Raw genomic sequence first — 16,960 nt, 5'->3', positions numbered from 1 at the left:
CACTCTCGTCCCCTGTCGTGTCTCCCCTCCATGATGTATTTATCGGTATTCACGTCTTTTGGACATTTGTCTAAATGACTGATAGAAGCACCGTGAGATGTACTGAAGGGCTCCTCTGGGCCCGGTGAGTGACGGGGGTTCACCGCGATGCCGTCTTTTGCGCCTCCGGGGTGGCGGAGGCCCGACAGATGGATACGCCATCAACTCGGCGTGATAGTGAGTGATTTCTTTTATTTTATTTTCTCCCTCCTCGTCGCACACGGAGAAGTTCTCTGCGACCCGGCTGACAAGTCGCCTCATAGATGTGACAAATATACAGCGGAGGAGAAACGATGGTCAGGATCGATGGTGGAGCTCCTGAGAGGAGCGGCCCAGGCTCAGTTTAGGGTTGAACTCTGACCCCAGGAAACTAATGTGAAGTGGGATATATCAGGTGCAGCGTAGAGCAGGACAGTATGTCGTGGAATACACCAGAAAGGTGTTTTTATGTATTATTTCTTTTCTAATTCAAGCACCTTTAGCTCCACTAAGTTGCCCTCTGGGGGTCGTTAATCTGACCCGCTCTAATTAGTTTGTTATTGCACCGTAGAACAGTAGAACCGCACTGCTGCAGAACGTCAACGCGAGTTTGATGCCGTTTGTGTTTTTCTTTGATACACTGACCTCAGGGCCCAAAGAAACCCAATTAAAACCTCACAATAATGTTTATTTCTCTTCTTTTTCTTTTTTTAAATGCATGGCTGGGAGTGTCAAATGAAAGGTGTTTTAACAGTTATTTTGACCCGGCGGTCGGAGAGTGCCTCCGTAGAAGCCTGGCGCGATGGTGGACAGTCGGAGAAACGTATGGATCCTGTTAGAATATCCGAGAGACGAGATCTTGTCAATGTTTTCGTTGTTTTGTTCCACCTGTAAATGAGAATTCTTTTATGTTTTTTAGTTCAGAAAGACGAGATAGAAAAGGTTAAATTTGTTGTACTTCTCTTATTCCTTTCCTGCTTGTTTCACTTTAATCATTTATTTTACTGAAGCTAAAGCGTTGGACCTCACAGCGTCCAAAAACAACGACGATGAAAAAAAAAAAAAAACCCACATTTCTGTATCTCTTTCTTTAAAGATGTGACCTGCTCCATTAGCGATGTCACCATATTTTATAACAGCGTTGTAACAGTAGCAGTCGCCTCCCATAAGCAGCTCACAGTCCCTCCTGGAGGGGAGCCCGGTGATAGATCTTCCAGCCGGGCCTTTAGTCTGAATTACGGGGGGGGGGGGGGGGGGAACAAAAGGTTAATCACATTGGGAGACTCCGCTCTGCCTCTGACCACCCAGCTCCTCTCCCTCTCTGTGTTCCGATTCAGCCTCCTTTTATTGGGCATGAATGTTGGATGAACAGGAGCACCTGGTAAAACAATACAGACGTCTTTTTGTCCCCTTTTTTTTTTTTTTTTTTCTTCTGCCACCTTTAATTTGCATCCATCACGTCTGTACGCAATCACCGACGCGTCGAATCAAATGTAAATGCGTCGTAGAAATGCGTCCATCGGAGTGTCCTCTTGTTGATGACCAAATAGTCCTCTCACCCCCCCCAACACCCCAACCTTTTCTCTTCATTTCCCAGCATGCTTTAAATGCCGCCCCCGGGCGCGTTGCATTGAGATTCAAGAGGTTATCTCACAGTGGTGATGGGGATTGCAACGGCCCTAAAGGATCGCCACAGGTTGAAGCTCGAGCTCCACGTACGGCTGAGCTTTAATGAGCACAGCTCCTTTAGAAAAACAACAGCTCTCCACCGTGGAAAATAGACCGCGAGGTTGTCTTCTAACCGTGTGTGTGTGTGTGTGTGTGTGTGTGTGTGTGTGTGTGTGTTTTTTACAGCGTGGTGGGCCCCGCCGTGACCTTCAAAGTGAGCCCGAACACTCACAACGTCAGCACCGCAGATGTGGCCAACGTGGCAGGTAGGCTCTCCTTGAGTAATGTCGTCTTTACACTGACAGGGGGGGGGGGTGGAGAGAAGACAGGCCATTATCACCGGCCCGGCTGCTGCACCTGAGGCACCAGATGAACCACTCTTTTCTTTTTTCTAAACGTATGAGTTCAGTAGAACGTGTGGGTTTTGGTGTTCTGCTGTACCCACGCCGCCGCTTTTTCACGGTGAGTGCCGTTCGCTTCGTGTCGAGTCGTTGGTTTCAGTTTGGATTTTGCCTGTTTTGAAAAGGATTTCTCCTTTTTTTTTGTTTTTTGTGTCACAAATCTTTCACGCAGCCATAGTTTGTTTGGCTTCATTGTTGGGAGTCCATCGGGAGAGTTGGACGTGGGCCTAAAAACACAAGCTCGAAAAAACTAAATACCCAACGAGACACCAGAAATGTGTTGTTCTGGGGAAATGAGTCAGTTCATTAATGCTCTTCATAAACATGGGAATTCTGATGAGGTTTTGTCTAAAGGACGATGTGGCCTTCAGTCAAGTATGAGTTGTACCAAAATGAATCCGGTTCAGTTAGCTAAAGGGAAGTCTAAATGCATCACATGAAAGATGACGTTCATTTTGACGTAGCGCTTTCAATGCTACCTCCTGCTACGTATGTTAGCTCTTGCCCCGAGTGGCCGAAATGGCTTCTCCTGGTTTCCAGACTGAGGCCGGTCTTGTGACGAACGGCGCTTCAGATTCGGCCTACATGGGGTTGTCTGCTCAAATTGATCCAGGTCCACAGACCGGAGCTACGTCTCTCTCTCTTATGTGGAGGACATATAATACATAACCTCACTGCCTCTGGATGTTTTAAGGTTTCAAGAATCTGGGGAATCGTAAGAGTTACAATCAAAGATCACGCTCAAGTTTTAGTGGTTGGATCGGGCGGGAACGTTTCTTCACTTAGCTTTTGCTTTTAACCGGCTAATCTCATTTGAATTAAGGTCTATTACCAGATAAACACATCCATCTCAGAGGAAACAAGCTGCGTGTGACTATAATCACGTTAAAATGAACAAACCTGAAAACTAAATTTCACCCTGCAAAAAAACATCAACAGAAAGATGAGCAACACATAATACATCTCTCTATATGCAGAGGCTTGAAGAACAGGAAGCATGCAATTACTGAAGCTTGATGAGTCCGTACTTTCTCTGGAGTTTGTGTTCCGGGCCGCTCGATTATGGCAAAAAATGTTAATGGATTCAGAACTATTTGACAGTGTAAGCCATTGGGTTTGGAAACATTCAGAAAGAAAATGTTCCATTTCAAAGTTAAATGCATCGATCTGGTGAACTCTGAGAGCGAGATGAAGAGGCTGTGAAGAACTTTGTGCACTGAAGCAACGTGATCACGAACACATTAGCTTCGGACATCGCCGCACTTTCGACATTCGATGCCACCGTAAAAAGCAAAAACAATGAATCCCGTCATTCTTCAACAGTCTACATGTTCTTGAATCAACATGTGTTCCTTTATTTCCATCTGTATTCTGCTTCACAACGTGTTATTAATCCCTGATGATCTGCCCTCAAGTTTCTCGTCCTTTGCTCAACGCAACCTCCGTCAACGTTAGCCGTTAGCTCCGTTATTTAGCATGGCAGCTAACGTTAACTAGCTCTCCTCCTGCCGATTTCAGCACACATTTGTTGTTCACAACGTAGCGTTATCTGGGTCACTTTGGGACGTCGAAGATCCCAGGAAAAATGAGTACCGTTGCAAAGTTTTGGCATCGTCTTGGTATCAAAGTATTGGTTGTCGTGACAACCCCACCGTATACCGGATGTGTTTGCATACTGTAGTCCAGCTGCGTTGGGGCTTTCAGACTACCCGTTGCTCTCATCTTCATCGTTCTTTGTGGTCATATGAAGAAGCTAAATCCATCAGGGCGGTGAATATATGTTGCTTGAAAACGTCAAAAACGTCAAAACCGGGAATCGGATCGTCTTTGACTTTTGCTAAGGAAGGTTCCTAACTGAATGAAACGGCACGGAAGCATCTTAAGTGGCAGCCCCGATAAGAGCCGGTCGAATTCTCTAAATGCTTAACGGAAAGGTGCCTCAGTGTTTCCTTTCTTATCTCCTTTAGAATAGGGAACGGCGGACCGTCCTTTACTAAAGAAAAGGAGATAATTGAAGTGACGCACCAATTGGCCGTCAATAACATCCGCCGACGCCATTAAATGAAACGCTATGGATCCTTCGTAGGAGGTGTGATTCTGTGGTCAGGAATACGATCTATCTTATAAATAAAGTTGTTTAGGGCGGGGTTTTTTACTATTCCACAGCTCCAGGACTTCAAAAAAAGATCAAAAAATGGATCACTGTCGATGTGATTTTGTCCAACGTTTAATTTCCTTTTCTTTGTCAGAAGAAAGTGCACTGGTTTCAAGATCCTCCCAATCAAAATGACTCAGTTCAGGCTGTTCTGTCACATGAAGGGGGCGCCGTAATAATCTCTCAGAGGGCAATCCAGCGGTGGAGACACTGTGAAGGTGTGTGTGGGAGTGTGTGTGTGTGTGTGTGTGTGTGTGTGTGTGTGTGTGTGTGTGTGTGTGTGTGTGTGCTGAAATACAGTGCGACTCACGCTAATGAGGCGAGGGTGTTGATGAAGTGGGGAATAAAGAGAGGAGGAATGTTTGCCATTAGCCAAGCTGTCAGTCCAGAGAGAGAGAGAGAGAGAGAGAGAGAGAGAGAGAGAGAGAGACTTTCCTGATATTCCCTCGTCCCGATTCCACATCTACACACACATCCACACACACACACACACACACACACACACACACACACTTTGTGCTGATTATGCCACGGCTTCACTCCTGTTTTATTTTGCGCTATTGTTGGCCGTTCTCATTTCCCGCCGGCTCTTCTGCAGGGTCACGGATGAGCCTCGATTGTTATTAATGCAAACATTTGACAGAACGTGCTCGAAATGAAATACGGCGCCCCCCCCCCCCCCCTCAGCTAAAGTGCAACAGTGTGGGCGGCCCCCGTTTTTAAAGTGTCATTTGTCATATTCAACTACAATATCAATCCATCCCAAAGCGTACATTTACCTCCCCCCCCCCCACCCACCCTCCTCCCCACTGGCCAAGGTTTATGGCGCTTTTCTGAAACATTAAGCTTTACGCGGCCATTGTAATGACGGCGTTTTATCATCGTTTGTTGCCGCTCGGCAGGCGGACGGCGGAGATTCTGTCACAAACTTTGTGTGTTTCGGTGGAACGCTTTTGGCAGCTTCGCTCAAGATAATTCGGTTTGGGTTTGATTCGATTCGCCGCGAAACACGTCAAAAGGAATGTTCAAATACATCCAGCTGTGGACGTCCGGAGGTGGACGAAGGATTCAGGTCCTTCAGTGTGGATGTGTCCGCTGTATTTAGCTCCACCTTCTAAACCAAACACACACACACACACACACACACACACACACACACACACACACACACACACCACACAGTTTCTTACAAATACTAAATGTCACAAATATGTATATTCTAACAAATATCAGATGTGTTGTTCACCTGTGTCATATGATGACGATGTCCAATGGTGTGACACACACACAAAATACAAATGAATTAATTCCATTCAGTCATTAAATTATGTTTATACACATATTATATTTAAATATATTTGTATTTACTCCCCCTCCTATTATTATTATTTCTTAAGTAGAGACATATCAGACAATGTTTATTAGAGTTACTATAATAAATACAAGTGTATGTAAGACTAGTGTATTACTGTATCATTAAATGACTCATATTGGTGCATTTAGTGATGTTTTCATGGTGTAGGTGGTGAAGGTGGAGCTGGTTTTTAACCCTTTTATGAATTATTGCGAGTAAGAGTACAATATTTCCCTCTGAAATGTAAAAGTATAGAGTACTATACATTGAATTTCTAGTTTAAGTGTAGTAATGTCCAGTACTGTCTTATGTGACGGTGAATGAAGCAGCCTCACAGGTTTCAACCTCATCTTTCGTCCATCTTCCACCGGATCGATGCTGACCCCCCCGGCCTCAGACCGGCCAGACCGGCGGCGGTGGTGTTGCATTTTAAGAAGCCACGTTCCCACTTCTGTCACGCGTCCGCCCCATTGTGAGCCACTCTCGGGGGGGGGGGGAGTGGGGGGGGCAGGCATTGTCAAACGTGGGGGTGGATGTCAAGATGGTGGGCAGCGAGGTGGTGACCCTCATTGTCCGGGTGAGCGGTGGGCGGGGGACCCGGAGGCTGCTTCCAGCGGCGCGTCACGGCCGTGAGAACGAGACCCCGTGAATAGGCCCGGGGGGGTCGGGGGTCAGGACGGCGGGCGGCTCAATTAGCACTTAAAGCAGGAGCGGAGCAGCTGAGATAGCCTCATCCCTGCACCGGCTGTTCTTTTTTTTTCTTTTTTTTTTTTTTGCATACATGCTAATCATGCTAATCATGCCTCTCGAGTGTGAGGCAGAGATACTCACACATGTCCAGAAAAAGCTGTCCACTCCTGGGACGTCGGACAGTCGCTGCCGGTCCGTCTTGTCTCCGGTTAAACCGGCCCGTCCTTTGTTGACGGACACACAATAGTGTGCAACAACAGTGAGTCAATGTTGCATCTGAAGTTTGATGTGTGTGCTGACGTGTAAATGATTTCCTGGCAGAGAGGTCACTAAAAAGGGCATTGTCCACCCTGGAGAGGGGGGCGCCAGTGAACGGCTAATTTACATGCTAATTAATGGAATACTCTTTAAGGAAAAGTGGCGGGGAAGTGCCTGTCATTCTTCTCTACACACATATCAATCAATAAAAGAGCTTTGTATCAACGTGATTGCGTTAGACAGTGAATTTGATTGCACTGAGATAACAGAACTTTGCTTTATGCCGCCTCAATAAAGGCGACGTGGCTAAACAATGTTTAAGTCACATTTAAGACGAGGTGTTTGACGGAGACGTTGCGTCTTAAGGTGGACACATTGTGGACATGTAAAGTAAAATGATGTGAGGGAAGAGCTGGCGATGAGAAAGCAGGATGCAGATGTTTTTTAGCGAATATGTAAAGCTGGCGGTTATAATTGCTGCACACGTTGGAAGAACGGTAATATACTCTAATCCAATAAACCCAAATGACGACCGCCGACAGGTGTCAGATCTTTTCTGTTAGTGACCTCTTTATCACACATGAGGCTAAATACAGCCTGAGCTCATTAGTGATTTTAAAGTGATTCCCCAAATCCGTGACTAAACCAGAAAAAGAAGAAGAAGAAGAAGAAGAAGAAGAAGAACGTGTCCAATTAGGGTTGTTATTTTAAATCTCTTCAGATTTGGCACAAACATACCGTCTGGACTCGAGATAAACCGATTGGAATTTTCGATGTTCAAAGATCACGGTGTCCTCACCAAACATGTCGTTGGCCTGAACTCACAAGAATTCACAATGCCGATTACACAACGTAGATGTCATGGCAGGTCGTGAAAATGTCACGAGATGCAATCTATTGGTTTTGTGTGCAGGAACGAATGCCAATGGGAGGTCACTCAGGATCCTTTCAGACCGTCAGAGCTAGTGAAGTATATTAAATATCAACAAAGACCATATATGGAGCGCATATGGGGGTGGGGGGGTGGGGGGGGGTGGGGGTGGGGGGGGGGTGGATTGGTCCAACAAACATAAGACTTTCAACCATCAGACCACCACGTGTCCAAAAGTGTTTTTCCTAAAACTTATCGTAGTTTTGTTGTCTCAACCTAACTTGTATGTAGCTATTTCAAGCCGAATCATGATGTTTTTCCCAAACCTAAAAAGTTTAGTTGCCTCAACCTAACTTTGGTTGTCTGTAAAAAAGCAGCCATTCCCAGCGACACAAAACATCCTTCCATTATCTTTTCACTCGCTTATCCTGTTCTGGATCGCTGGAGCCAATCCCAGCTGACATTGGGGCGAAAGTCAGGGTTCACCCTGGACAGGTCGCCTCACTGCTGCAGGGCTGACACATGGAGACATCCACAGCTACGGGCTAAGCTAAGCTAAGCTAAGCTAGCTAAGCTAAGCTGCGTGTCTCTGGACTGTGGGAGGGAACAGGAGAACAAACCTGTTGCGGCTGCATTTGTGGAGGAGGAAACAAAGTCAGACTGATTCCTGACGACTGATATATTTCTGTCAGCTTCAAACCGGATCCCCCATGACCGGGGAGGAAGGGAAAGGCTTTCAGGTTTTCCTCCACAGAGGCGTCCGTTGCGTCCCGGGCCTTTCGCCTTCCTCCCCTCGCTTTATGTCTCGTCGCTTTCTTCCGTCTGAGTGGATTAGCATAGATCTTGTGCGCTGACAGGACTGACCTTCGCTGCAGCTAAACACTTGTCAAAATGCCAAATGTAATTACCGAGCTCTTTAGGTCAAAGTAATGTGTTTCATCTACCTCACTCCCCCCCCCCCCCCCCCCCCCCCCCCCCCCCCCCCCCCGCTATTGATGCCTCTCGGACCTCAGACTGCAGTTCGAGGATCCCCCGCTCTGCCTCCGCCGTCTCTTCCTGCATGCGTTTTGCGCGTCACAAACAAAAAGCGGAGGAAATGAATGCGCAATTACGCCGAAGTAATGTGCTCAAATTGTTATCAACGCGGACAAGTCAGCACGTTTCGCCGAGACGTCTTCGTGTGACTTTGTCGGCCTTTGCGCTCTCGGATCCTGTGATTACGGATCGTTTCAAGTTATCTCGTCGAGATGTAGAGTGCCTTCGCTGACGCCGCCTTTCAAAAGGTCGTCATCATCCTCATCTTCATCTTACCCGGTCCTCCGTAAATGGCACAATCAAGGGAGACTTGTCTTGTCTATTAAAAAAACCATGACTGCAATCTTTGTCGACTCTCCCTCTGAACCCCAAAACCCACAAACCCGTTTTCTTTGCCACACCCACTGCGTTTATCTTAGCCCGAAGCTGTAAAAAACGTCATCATCGTCCGATTTTTATCTTTCCGCCGTTCCTCAAACATATGAAGTGCGACTAATGCTTCCATCTCGACTGACACCAACAGTCGGGTGACAAACATTCGGTGAAACTTTGACTGAACTGCACGGCGCTTCAAACGCAGAAGGTTGTCGAGATGTAAATAGTTCAATGTACGTCGCACACTGGTAAGACTTGTGGCGACTTGGAAAATAAGTGATATGATTCATGGAACGGTAACCGTGTCACACTGCACTTGAGACACTTTGAAGTTCCCTCTACTTCTAGTCATGATGGTTTTGTTTCCATAGAGGTGCAGGACTTTTATATTGCGGTTGAAAAACGAGGAGCAAGAAACGCCCCAAAAACTGCTTTGTAGTCGTAGTTCCCCGAGTTATTTCCCCCCAACTGTGACTATCGGCGATATGCACAGCTGCAGAGAAACATTCTACGGTCCCGTTTGACAACCCATCCAAACACGTTGTCATTAGTTACAGCGCCAACTGATTTTTGTGTCATCGCGTGACGCTGCGTGGAACTTATTAATTGTTCCCAATCGTTTGCCGCAGTGATTGGAAACAGCTCCGGCATATAGAGATCCATCCTCTCTCTCTCTCTCTCTCTCTCTCCCTCCCTCTCTCTCTCTCTCTCTCTCTCTCTCTCTCTCTCTCTCTCTCTCTCTCTCTCTCTCTCTGCCCTTCAGGAGCAGCAGTTAAATTCATTTCAGTTCACTTGCTAATCAGTTTTCATCGCACGCCAAAGGCTAATCGATGCTAGAAGTTTTCTCTCACCTGTTGCCGAGGGAAAGGAATCAAAATGGGGGAGGGAGAGAGAGACGAGGACGAGAGGCGAACCGGTTGCTTAGTGATGCAATTTGCTGTGACACCGCGTCGCGTCGCGTCAGAGCCGAGCCGGAGGCATTTTGTGAATTGCAAGATGCCTCATCCGAGCTTTAAAAACCCTGCACCCCCCCCCCCCCCCCCCCCCCCCCCCCCCCCCCCCCTCCTCCACCCCTCCCCCGACGATCCAGAGTCACCTGTTGTTATTTTTGGTCCGACTTCAGAGAGAGCGTGGAGCTGTGTGCCGTCCTCTGGAGCTTTGCGAGCATCTGTGAGCCCTGCCGTCGAGCGAGGGGGAGGGATGGGGATGGGGGGGGGGGGGGGGGGGGGGCACAGGTGTCGTGCCGAGCTCGAGTTTGCACAGCGGTGCGACGTGATCCCCGAGCCAACCGCGCAGCCGCCCTGCCAGCCACTCAGCCGAGCAGCCGGGCCCCTGATTTTTTTTCTCCACCGGGCCTGCTGGCACCGACCGGCACGCTGGCAACCGCCAAACCCCCGTCTCTCCCGCTTTCCCCCCGCAGCTGGCAGCGTCTCCGCGAGTTGGTCTCGGGCTCCTGACGTTCGCCGCGAGGTTTTTGGCAGACCTCTCCCAGATGGCCACCTCGTAGCGAAAGAAAAAGCTGGCTTCGCTCTTGCATGACTTCTGCAGCCCCCCCCCCCCTCTACACGCACGCTGAGCTGTAGAGGAAGGAAGGAGGAGGGCTGCCGGTGAGAGGTGCGAGAGCCCAACTCTGCAGCAGCTCTCACACACTTTTCCCATGCTTTGTGGTTTGTGCCGTTTCCAGTTGTTGGACTGGAAACAGGTCTCACCACACACACACACACACACACACACACACACACACACACACACACGCACACACACACACACACACACACACACGCACACACATCACAACCAACTCTGCTTTATAATTTAAGAAGACCTGTAATAGTCCAATCTTTTACGTTCAAAATGACGGGACAGTGTCAAGGTGCCTCTTGGCTTCATCTTTTATTTATACTGTAATTTAAATCCCACTGCATTACCTTTCATTTATACCCCACTAACTTTGTAATCCCAGCTGAACGGAAGAACAGACCTCGACCTCCCCAAAATTCCATTTTAATATAAAAAAATTGTTTTTGTCAAACTGCAGTCAAATCATCATAGAATCTTCTTAATATCCTCAGATTTAATGAGCATGTCTGTCTGATGACTGCTCCTAATTATAACATAATCATCCTGCTGGGTTTTTTTTTTTTTAAGCTTCCTTGCTGGCACAGAATGACATATGGTACCTGTAATATCATAAAGGTACAGTTATTGAAATATGAAAAGACAGGAGGTGTTGACGGGGAGGATGTCTTCTTATTGCCTTCCCTTCTCATTTTTTTTTTAAAACTACTATTTTAACAACTGTAGCGTCTTTTAACATTCATATTCATATAATTCGCAGGAAAATAAACACCGTCGTAAAAGATATGAATAAACAAATGGAACAAATGTACTATATCTGTCATTACACAGCTGAATTGATTCTAATCTCCATAATTATCGGCAAAGACGGCCACGTTGGGAGCATTGAGCCGTTCGCCGCGCGCCATTTGCTTCTCGTAGTGCACGCTAGAGGCGTACAGTAGCCTGGATGGGCCAATTCCAGGGGAGCGAATGTGATAAAGCTACGGCCTTTTAATAGTTTGGTTCACGTCAAATTAAAGACAAAACGATGGAGGTAAATCTAAAGACAATAAGTCTAAAGAATAAGGTGAATGTGGCTTCCATTGATCTTCAAACGGTTCGTATATCTTACGGAGAAGTTGCTCCTCGTTTTTCGTGCGTTTTTTTTCCTACAAAAGTCCGGCAACAGGTGTCACTTTCCCCTCTGGTGTAACCCATCCACCTTGTGTGGGTCTATATACTTCCTGGTTCAGGATTCACGGTTGTGGCTAAGCTCTGTTCACGTTGCTTCACTTTTTGGATTGTGCAAAAAAAAAAAAAAAAGATCGGCAGCCAACGGCGCGAATCCGTTTTGTCAACTCATGCTAGCGAACATGCTAATCATGCTAATGTCTCTGGATTTTTTTACGACCAAAACTAAACCGTACGCTCTCTCCGTCTCCGAGGTCCAGGAAGAAAAACAAAAGCGTTCCCTCTCTGCGGGAGGCAAGGAGCCATTTTTCTAGTTTGACTGCTAGCTCAGGTCTTCTCAGGACGGCCGTGTTATTACGGACCCCCTGACAAGAAGCCGCCTGTTGCTCGCTCTCTCAGGCGGCCCCGCGAGGAGGGCCCGTCTGGACCCGGCGACTCACTCGTAGCCACGTCTTTCGAGACGCCTGATGAGATGTAGAGGCAGACAGCTGGATTGATTGGCCCCTCTTGAGCGCACAGGGCCTTGATTACAACTGCACTCAAGTGCCCCCCCCCCCCTCCCCCATATCAACCCCTCTGTGATTTCTCTTTCCCGGTCTTGTTCCCTTTCGCCTTTTTCTCTCCTCTCAGCCCTTTTCTCCATGATTTCTTTTTTTTCCCTCCACAAAGCGAGTTGAGGGCTGCTGAGGAGACAATAGAAACGACTAAACGGAGATTTTGCCTTCGCCTGGTCGTTCTGGAGAGCAGAGCGGCCCGATTCTTTGGAATCACGCTTCAATGTCACGTCTTGTCCTGTAAATTAGGAAATCGTACAAACGGCCTGGTTGTTCAGGCGCTGTGTATGTTTACCCTGCAACAACCTGGTAGAAGAGTCTCGGTATCTAATTTTGAATTAGCATCATCGGACCTTTTTTGAACGAGTCCTGTTCTCCTCCCTTTACCTTCAGTAACATCTGACCACGAGGATCGTTTACATGTTGCAGGTTTCTGTGGCGTCCACCTCCATGTTTCTGCAGCCGCCTGAATAAAGTGGAAGCGGAGTGAACTGTGTTTTGTGGCGCTCACAGCGCTGAACGTTCACGACGCCACAGATTCATCATCTAAAGTTTGTTTTAAGATGACCCATGGCTTCTTTCGGATCACACTTTTTCAGGGTTTTTATTTTGGGAAATTCTGAATTATAGAAAAATGGCACCGAGAGAGAAGACTCTGTGACGATGACAAACTGAACCCTCGAGGGGGCCGATGACTCCGGCTCAATCCCCCCCTAAAACAGGGATGTGTTGTTTCTGCGTCTGACTGACAGCCTTTAAAAGCACCGTCTGTCTGCACAGCTCTATTTATTCTAAGAGACTAAACTTCAACTCGATATCCTCTTTATCCTTTACAGGATTCCTGTCTGCGCTGCCTTCATTGGATAACAGGCCCGATATTGTCCTTCAGTTCACGGGTAAATCTGCTGATATTCTACAGTAATATCAGCAAATCTCACAAACTGTCAAAGAGCTGATCCTGCTACACTGTCTGTCCAGAACCTTCTTTCTCTCTGCCATAGAGCTCCGTCGTCATCTAGAAACTTTTAAACGAAATGCTCTTGAGTGTATTTAAGTACCTTCTGGTAAACGGTTTTCTAGGGCTTTTATTGTGAAAGGTAAGAACAGAGGGAGTGGATCCGGTCTGAGCCATCTTTGTCAAGGCTGAAAGGAGTAATAAAGTTTGCCGTCTTAATTCTACGACTAGAGAGACGTCTGTGTTGTTGTACAATAAGTACAGAATAATATTCAAATTCTGTGTGACAAAACAACAAATTAGTCACATGTAAAGGCATTAAAGTAAAAGATATTTACTTAACAAATATCAGAAACGGCAGATGTGAATGTGATTAAAATCTGCCATGACGTCAGTAGATATTTCAAACCTCTGGACGTCCTCAGATAACAGTCCTGACCAAGATAGATTCTGTGGATGTTGTTCGTCTGAAAGGTTTTCACAGCCTGACAGACGCTTGTCGACGTCAAGCCGGAGTTCCAACCTCACACGGGTGCAGTACAGTGCACCTCTGCTTTCTTTCTTTTATTATATCTTTATTTCTTTTATTTTTTTTAAGGGTGTGTAGCCTCAAGTTGAAATGTCCCTCTCCGTCGCTGTCTGTTTCTGTCTCCGCACCGTGTTTCATGTCGAGGAGAAGTGAGAGACAAAGGCAGTCGAGAGCTTCAAAGGCTGCGGGTGACATTTAGTGCTCAGTATCTTCAAAGACCAGGCCCTCTTTTGTAGTTCTTCTTTTTGTGTATAATTAATGTAGCCCTTCCTGCGGATTTTTTCTCTTTTTTTCAGTCTTTTTTTTTTTTTTTTTTTTTACTTTACAGCTGGATTAGAACAGCAGATTAAGGAAGAGCACCTTAATTTTCAATTTGCATTCCAGGGACTTCAAACCGCTGCGCCGCTGATGAGGTTTTACCAGCATGAGTGTTGATGTAGCGGAGAGGCTGTAGAGAGTCGGCGTGGTCATGTGATTAAAGGTGGTTTTGTTACTGGAAAGCCCCAAAAAATGTTCAATTGTTGTTTTTTTTTGCTAAACTTATCATAGTGAAATGTAACGTCTTGTGTTTTTTGTTGTTGCTTTGGACGGTAGCCATGCTAATAGCATAGCCACGTTGCTAACGGTGCAGCGTGTCCTCATGCAGCGGATTGTAAGATGTATTCCAAGAAGTTATTCCTTAATTTGTTTGTGTAAACCAACCTCGTGACTTCTGGTCACACGCGGGAAGAGAACAGCGGTCTCCTGGGTGAAAGTCGTTTGTCGCTCTTTATACTTTCCTTGTTCACGATGTTTATATATGTATATATGATTGTATGTACGTTACGGCGCTCATGTAACGTGTAAGTGCAGATCTGTCGTGAAATATTGAGGAAGGTTGCGTCTGCCCGGTCGGAGTGACGGGGAGGAATGAATTATGTATCGACTGAAGAGAACAAAAGAGAAGAACGAGCTCAAACACAAGAGGAGGTCACGGCGTTCGTTGCCTGGAGCCGATTGAATCTAAAGAGGTTTGTTCTTCAATGAGAAGTCCATCGTTTCAGTGAGATGACGCTCCGACAAAATTACTACATTACGCAAGTTACGTACGTGACAAACAAATTGTCTCATCAACCAAAAATTTTGCGGACCCCCTTGCAGTACCTCCGCGGACCCCCTAGGGGTCGCGGCCCCCCCTGTTGAAGACCTCTGCTCTAAATCATTTCGTGGGAGAGCTACGAATTACGGCGCGCCGTTTTTCTTGGTTAAAAGCTCCGAACGCTGGAGAACAGGAGAATAGGTTCCGTTAAGAAAGACTTAAAGGAACACTCAGATAAACCTCTCTGCTTGAATGTAGAGCTAGACGTTACTAGACTGTACTACAGTCTTATTAAATTTAAAAAAAATAAAAAAGGCTGCTTATTGTTAGGAAAACCAGCGCTCCGCTGAACACGGCTGAGCTGATCTCTTAAATTACATTTCTGACACGCAGCCATAGGTCCACAAAGGTCGGGGGGGGGGCTAACTTGCCTGGAAACTGAAGGGCGTGTGGGTTTGATGTCTTCCGTTCCAAAGACTTCTGTCTAATTCTGCTCGTCAACACTCGGGTGACAAAATCACTGCGACGGTAATAAGATCGAGGAAAGTGTTGCATTAGCACCTTGAAGTGTAAATAGCTTCTTATATTGCCTATTAGACCCAGGTAACCTGGAGAGCTGGAGGGTTGGTGGTGTTGTGTGTGTGGGTGGGGGTGGGTGGGAGGGGGGGGGGGGGGGGGGGGGGGTTCACAGGAAAGCATATTAGCTGTGTCAAAACAGTGAGAGAGAAAAACACACCGACTCCAGAGAATATCATTAGGATTTCTTTTGTCTGTTTGTGTTTTAATCTGCTCGCGATGAAAGACGGGTTATTTGTTTCTTCAGGTGCAATATCCTGTCGCCCCGGCTGCCTCCTCCCTCCTCCCTCCTCTCTCCTCTTTCCTCTCTCTCCTCTGGGTTTTTTTTTTTTTTTTTTTTTTGCATTATAAAGAGATTTCATCTCATCCACCTTTTAGCCAGGTTCTCGCCTTTTGATATTATTTATTAGCGGCGGTGTTGAACAGTTCAGGGGGAGCTAGCGCCCCGACGATCGATACCGCTCCACATTGCGTACATATACGTCGGCTCAGAGTGCAATGCATCGCTCGCTCTCAACCTGCGGGCCCTAATTAAAAAGATAAGCAGCTCTGTTTTTTTTTTTTTTGTGAAGCCTGCTTTAATGGACCCGTCGCCTTGTTTCCAGGCGTGAATATTGATGAAAAGAATCACGGCTCTGCTGGAGATTCGGTTCATTTTGTGTAGATTACTCTTTGATGGGTTTGAATCTCTGGATGGTGTCGGGCCCGGATCACACGGAGCCCACTCCGGTTTGTGTTGGCGTTGCTTTACTGCGTGTCACCTGCAACGTGACGCATAATTAGAACGCGACCTTTACGGCTTGTAGTGGATTACACTCATGTGACGGTTCGGTCTGGATCCCAGAGAGGCCCCTTGCCGTTTGATACCGATAGCTCCGAATGCTGGATGAGACCAGCCCGGTGCGTTTTGAGATGCGGCAGGCCTTTCGACTGACTGAAAACCCATTTGCGTCACTCTTTGACGCTCAGAACAATGGATCCGATTGTTCTGCAGGCGTTCAAAATGAATAAATAGAAATAGTGAATATTCCTGCTGATGTTTGCTCATGTAGGTCCTATAAAGGCACCGGTAGTAAACTGAGACCGCTCCATAACTTTCCTTGTTGTAACTTTTGCGGACATTACATAAAGGCAGGATCACTTGTTTGACGACAAACTGTTAATTAAAATTAAATCCATTAAAAATCTGATAGATGGAAGGATATGAATAGCTGCGTATGTAGGCGGGTGACTCAGTCCTTCAGTTCACTCCGTCGCTTTTGATAAAAGCTTTAACTGTCATAGAAACACCGGCCTGCGCTCACATTGTCGGACAGATTCTTTTTTTTTAGTAAATGCTAGTGTTGTGAGTTTGATATCCAGCCACATGGTACCAATATTCTGCGAGGACAGCAGAGCGAAAAGCTGATAAAAGAAGAAGCGTTTTAGAGCTTGATGGAAGGTTAGACATGAGGAGAAGGACAGATCTGAGGGGGTTAGGGAAGGAGAAGCAGCAGATGCTGTGGTTCCTCCACTGTGTTTGGGTCTTGGTGGCGATGCTTTACCTGCTGCGCTTCACACGCAGGATTTAAAGTGCAGAGCGAAAGACGGTGCTCACAAAGGGAGCCTCCATACAGCGTCAGCTGGAGGAAGTAGGCGGCAGGCGTGTGTGTGTGTGTGTGTGTGTGTGTGTGTGTGTGTGTGTGTGTGTGT

The 16,960-nt window shown here is 46.8% G+C and overlaps 1 protein-coding gene across 1 annotated transcript in view; it reads left to right on the top strand.

Moving 5' to 3' along the window:
- The window catches only part of LOC137884322 (receptor-type tyrosine-protein phosphatase N2-like), a 161,262-nt gene that overhangs the window by 49,010 nt on the left and 95,292 nt on the right, over positions 1-16,960 (top strand). The window contains exon 11 of the mRNA XM_068726070.1: positions 1,873-1,952. Coding sequence (XP_068582171.1) covers positions 1,873-1,952 — 80 coding nt within the window. The remainder of the gene's footprint in view (positions 1-1,872; positions 1,953-16,960) is intronic.

The sequence above is a fragment of the Cebidichthys violaceus genome, unplaced genomic scaffold (assembly GCF_023349555.1).
Source record: "Cebidichthys violaceus isolate CVI_PGR_0920_01 unplaced genomic scaffold, fCebVio1.0.p SCAF_38, whole genome shotgun sequence".
Lineage (NCBI taxonomy): Eukaryota > Metazoa > Chordata > Actinopteri > Perciformes > Stichaeidae > Cebidichthys > Cebidichthys violaceus.
Note: the sequence above shows the minus strand (reverse complement) of the source record. Positions and strands in the feature narration are given on the sequence as shown.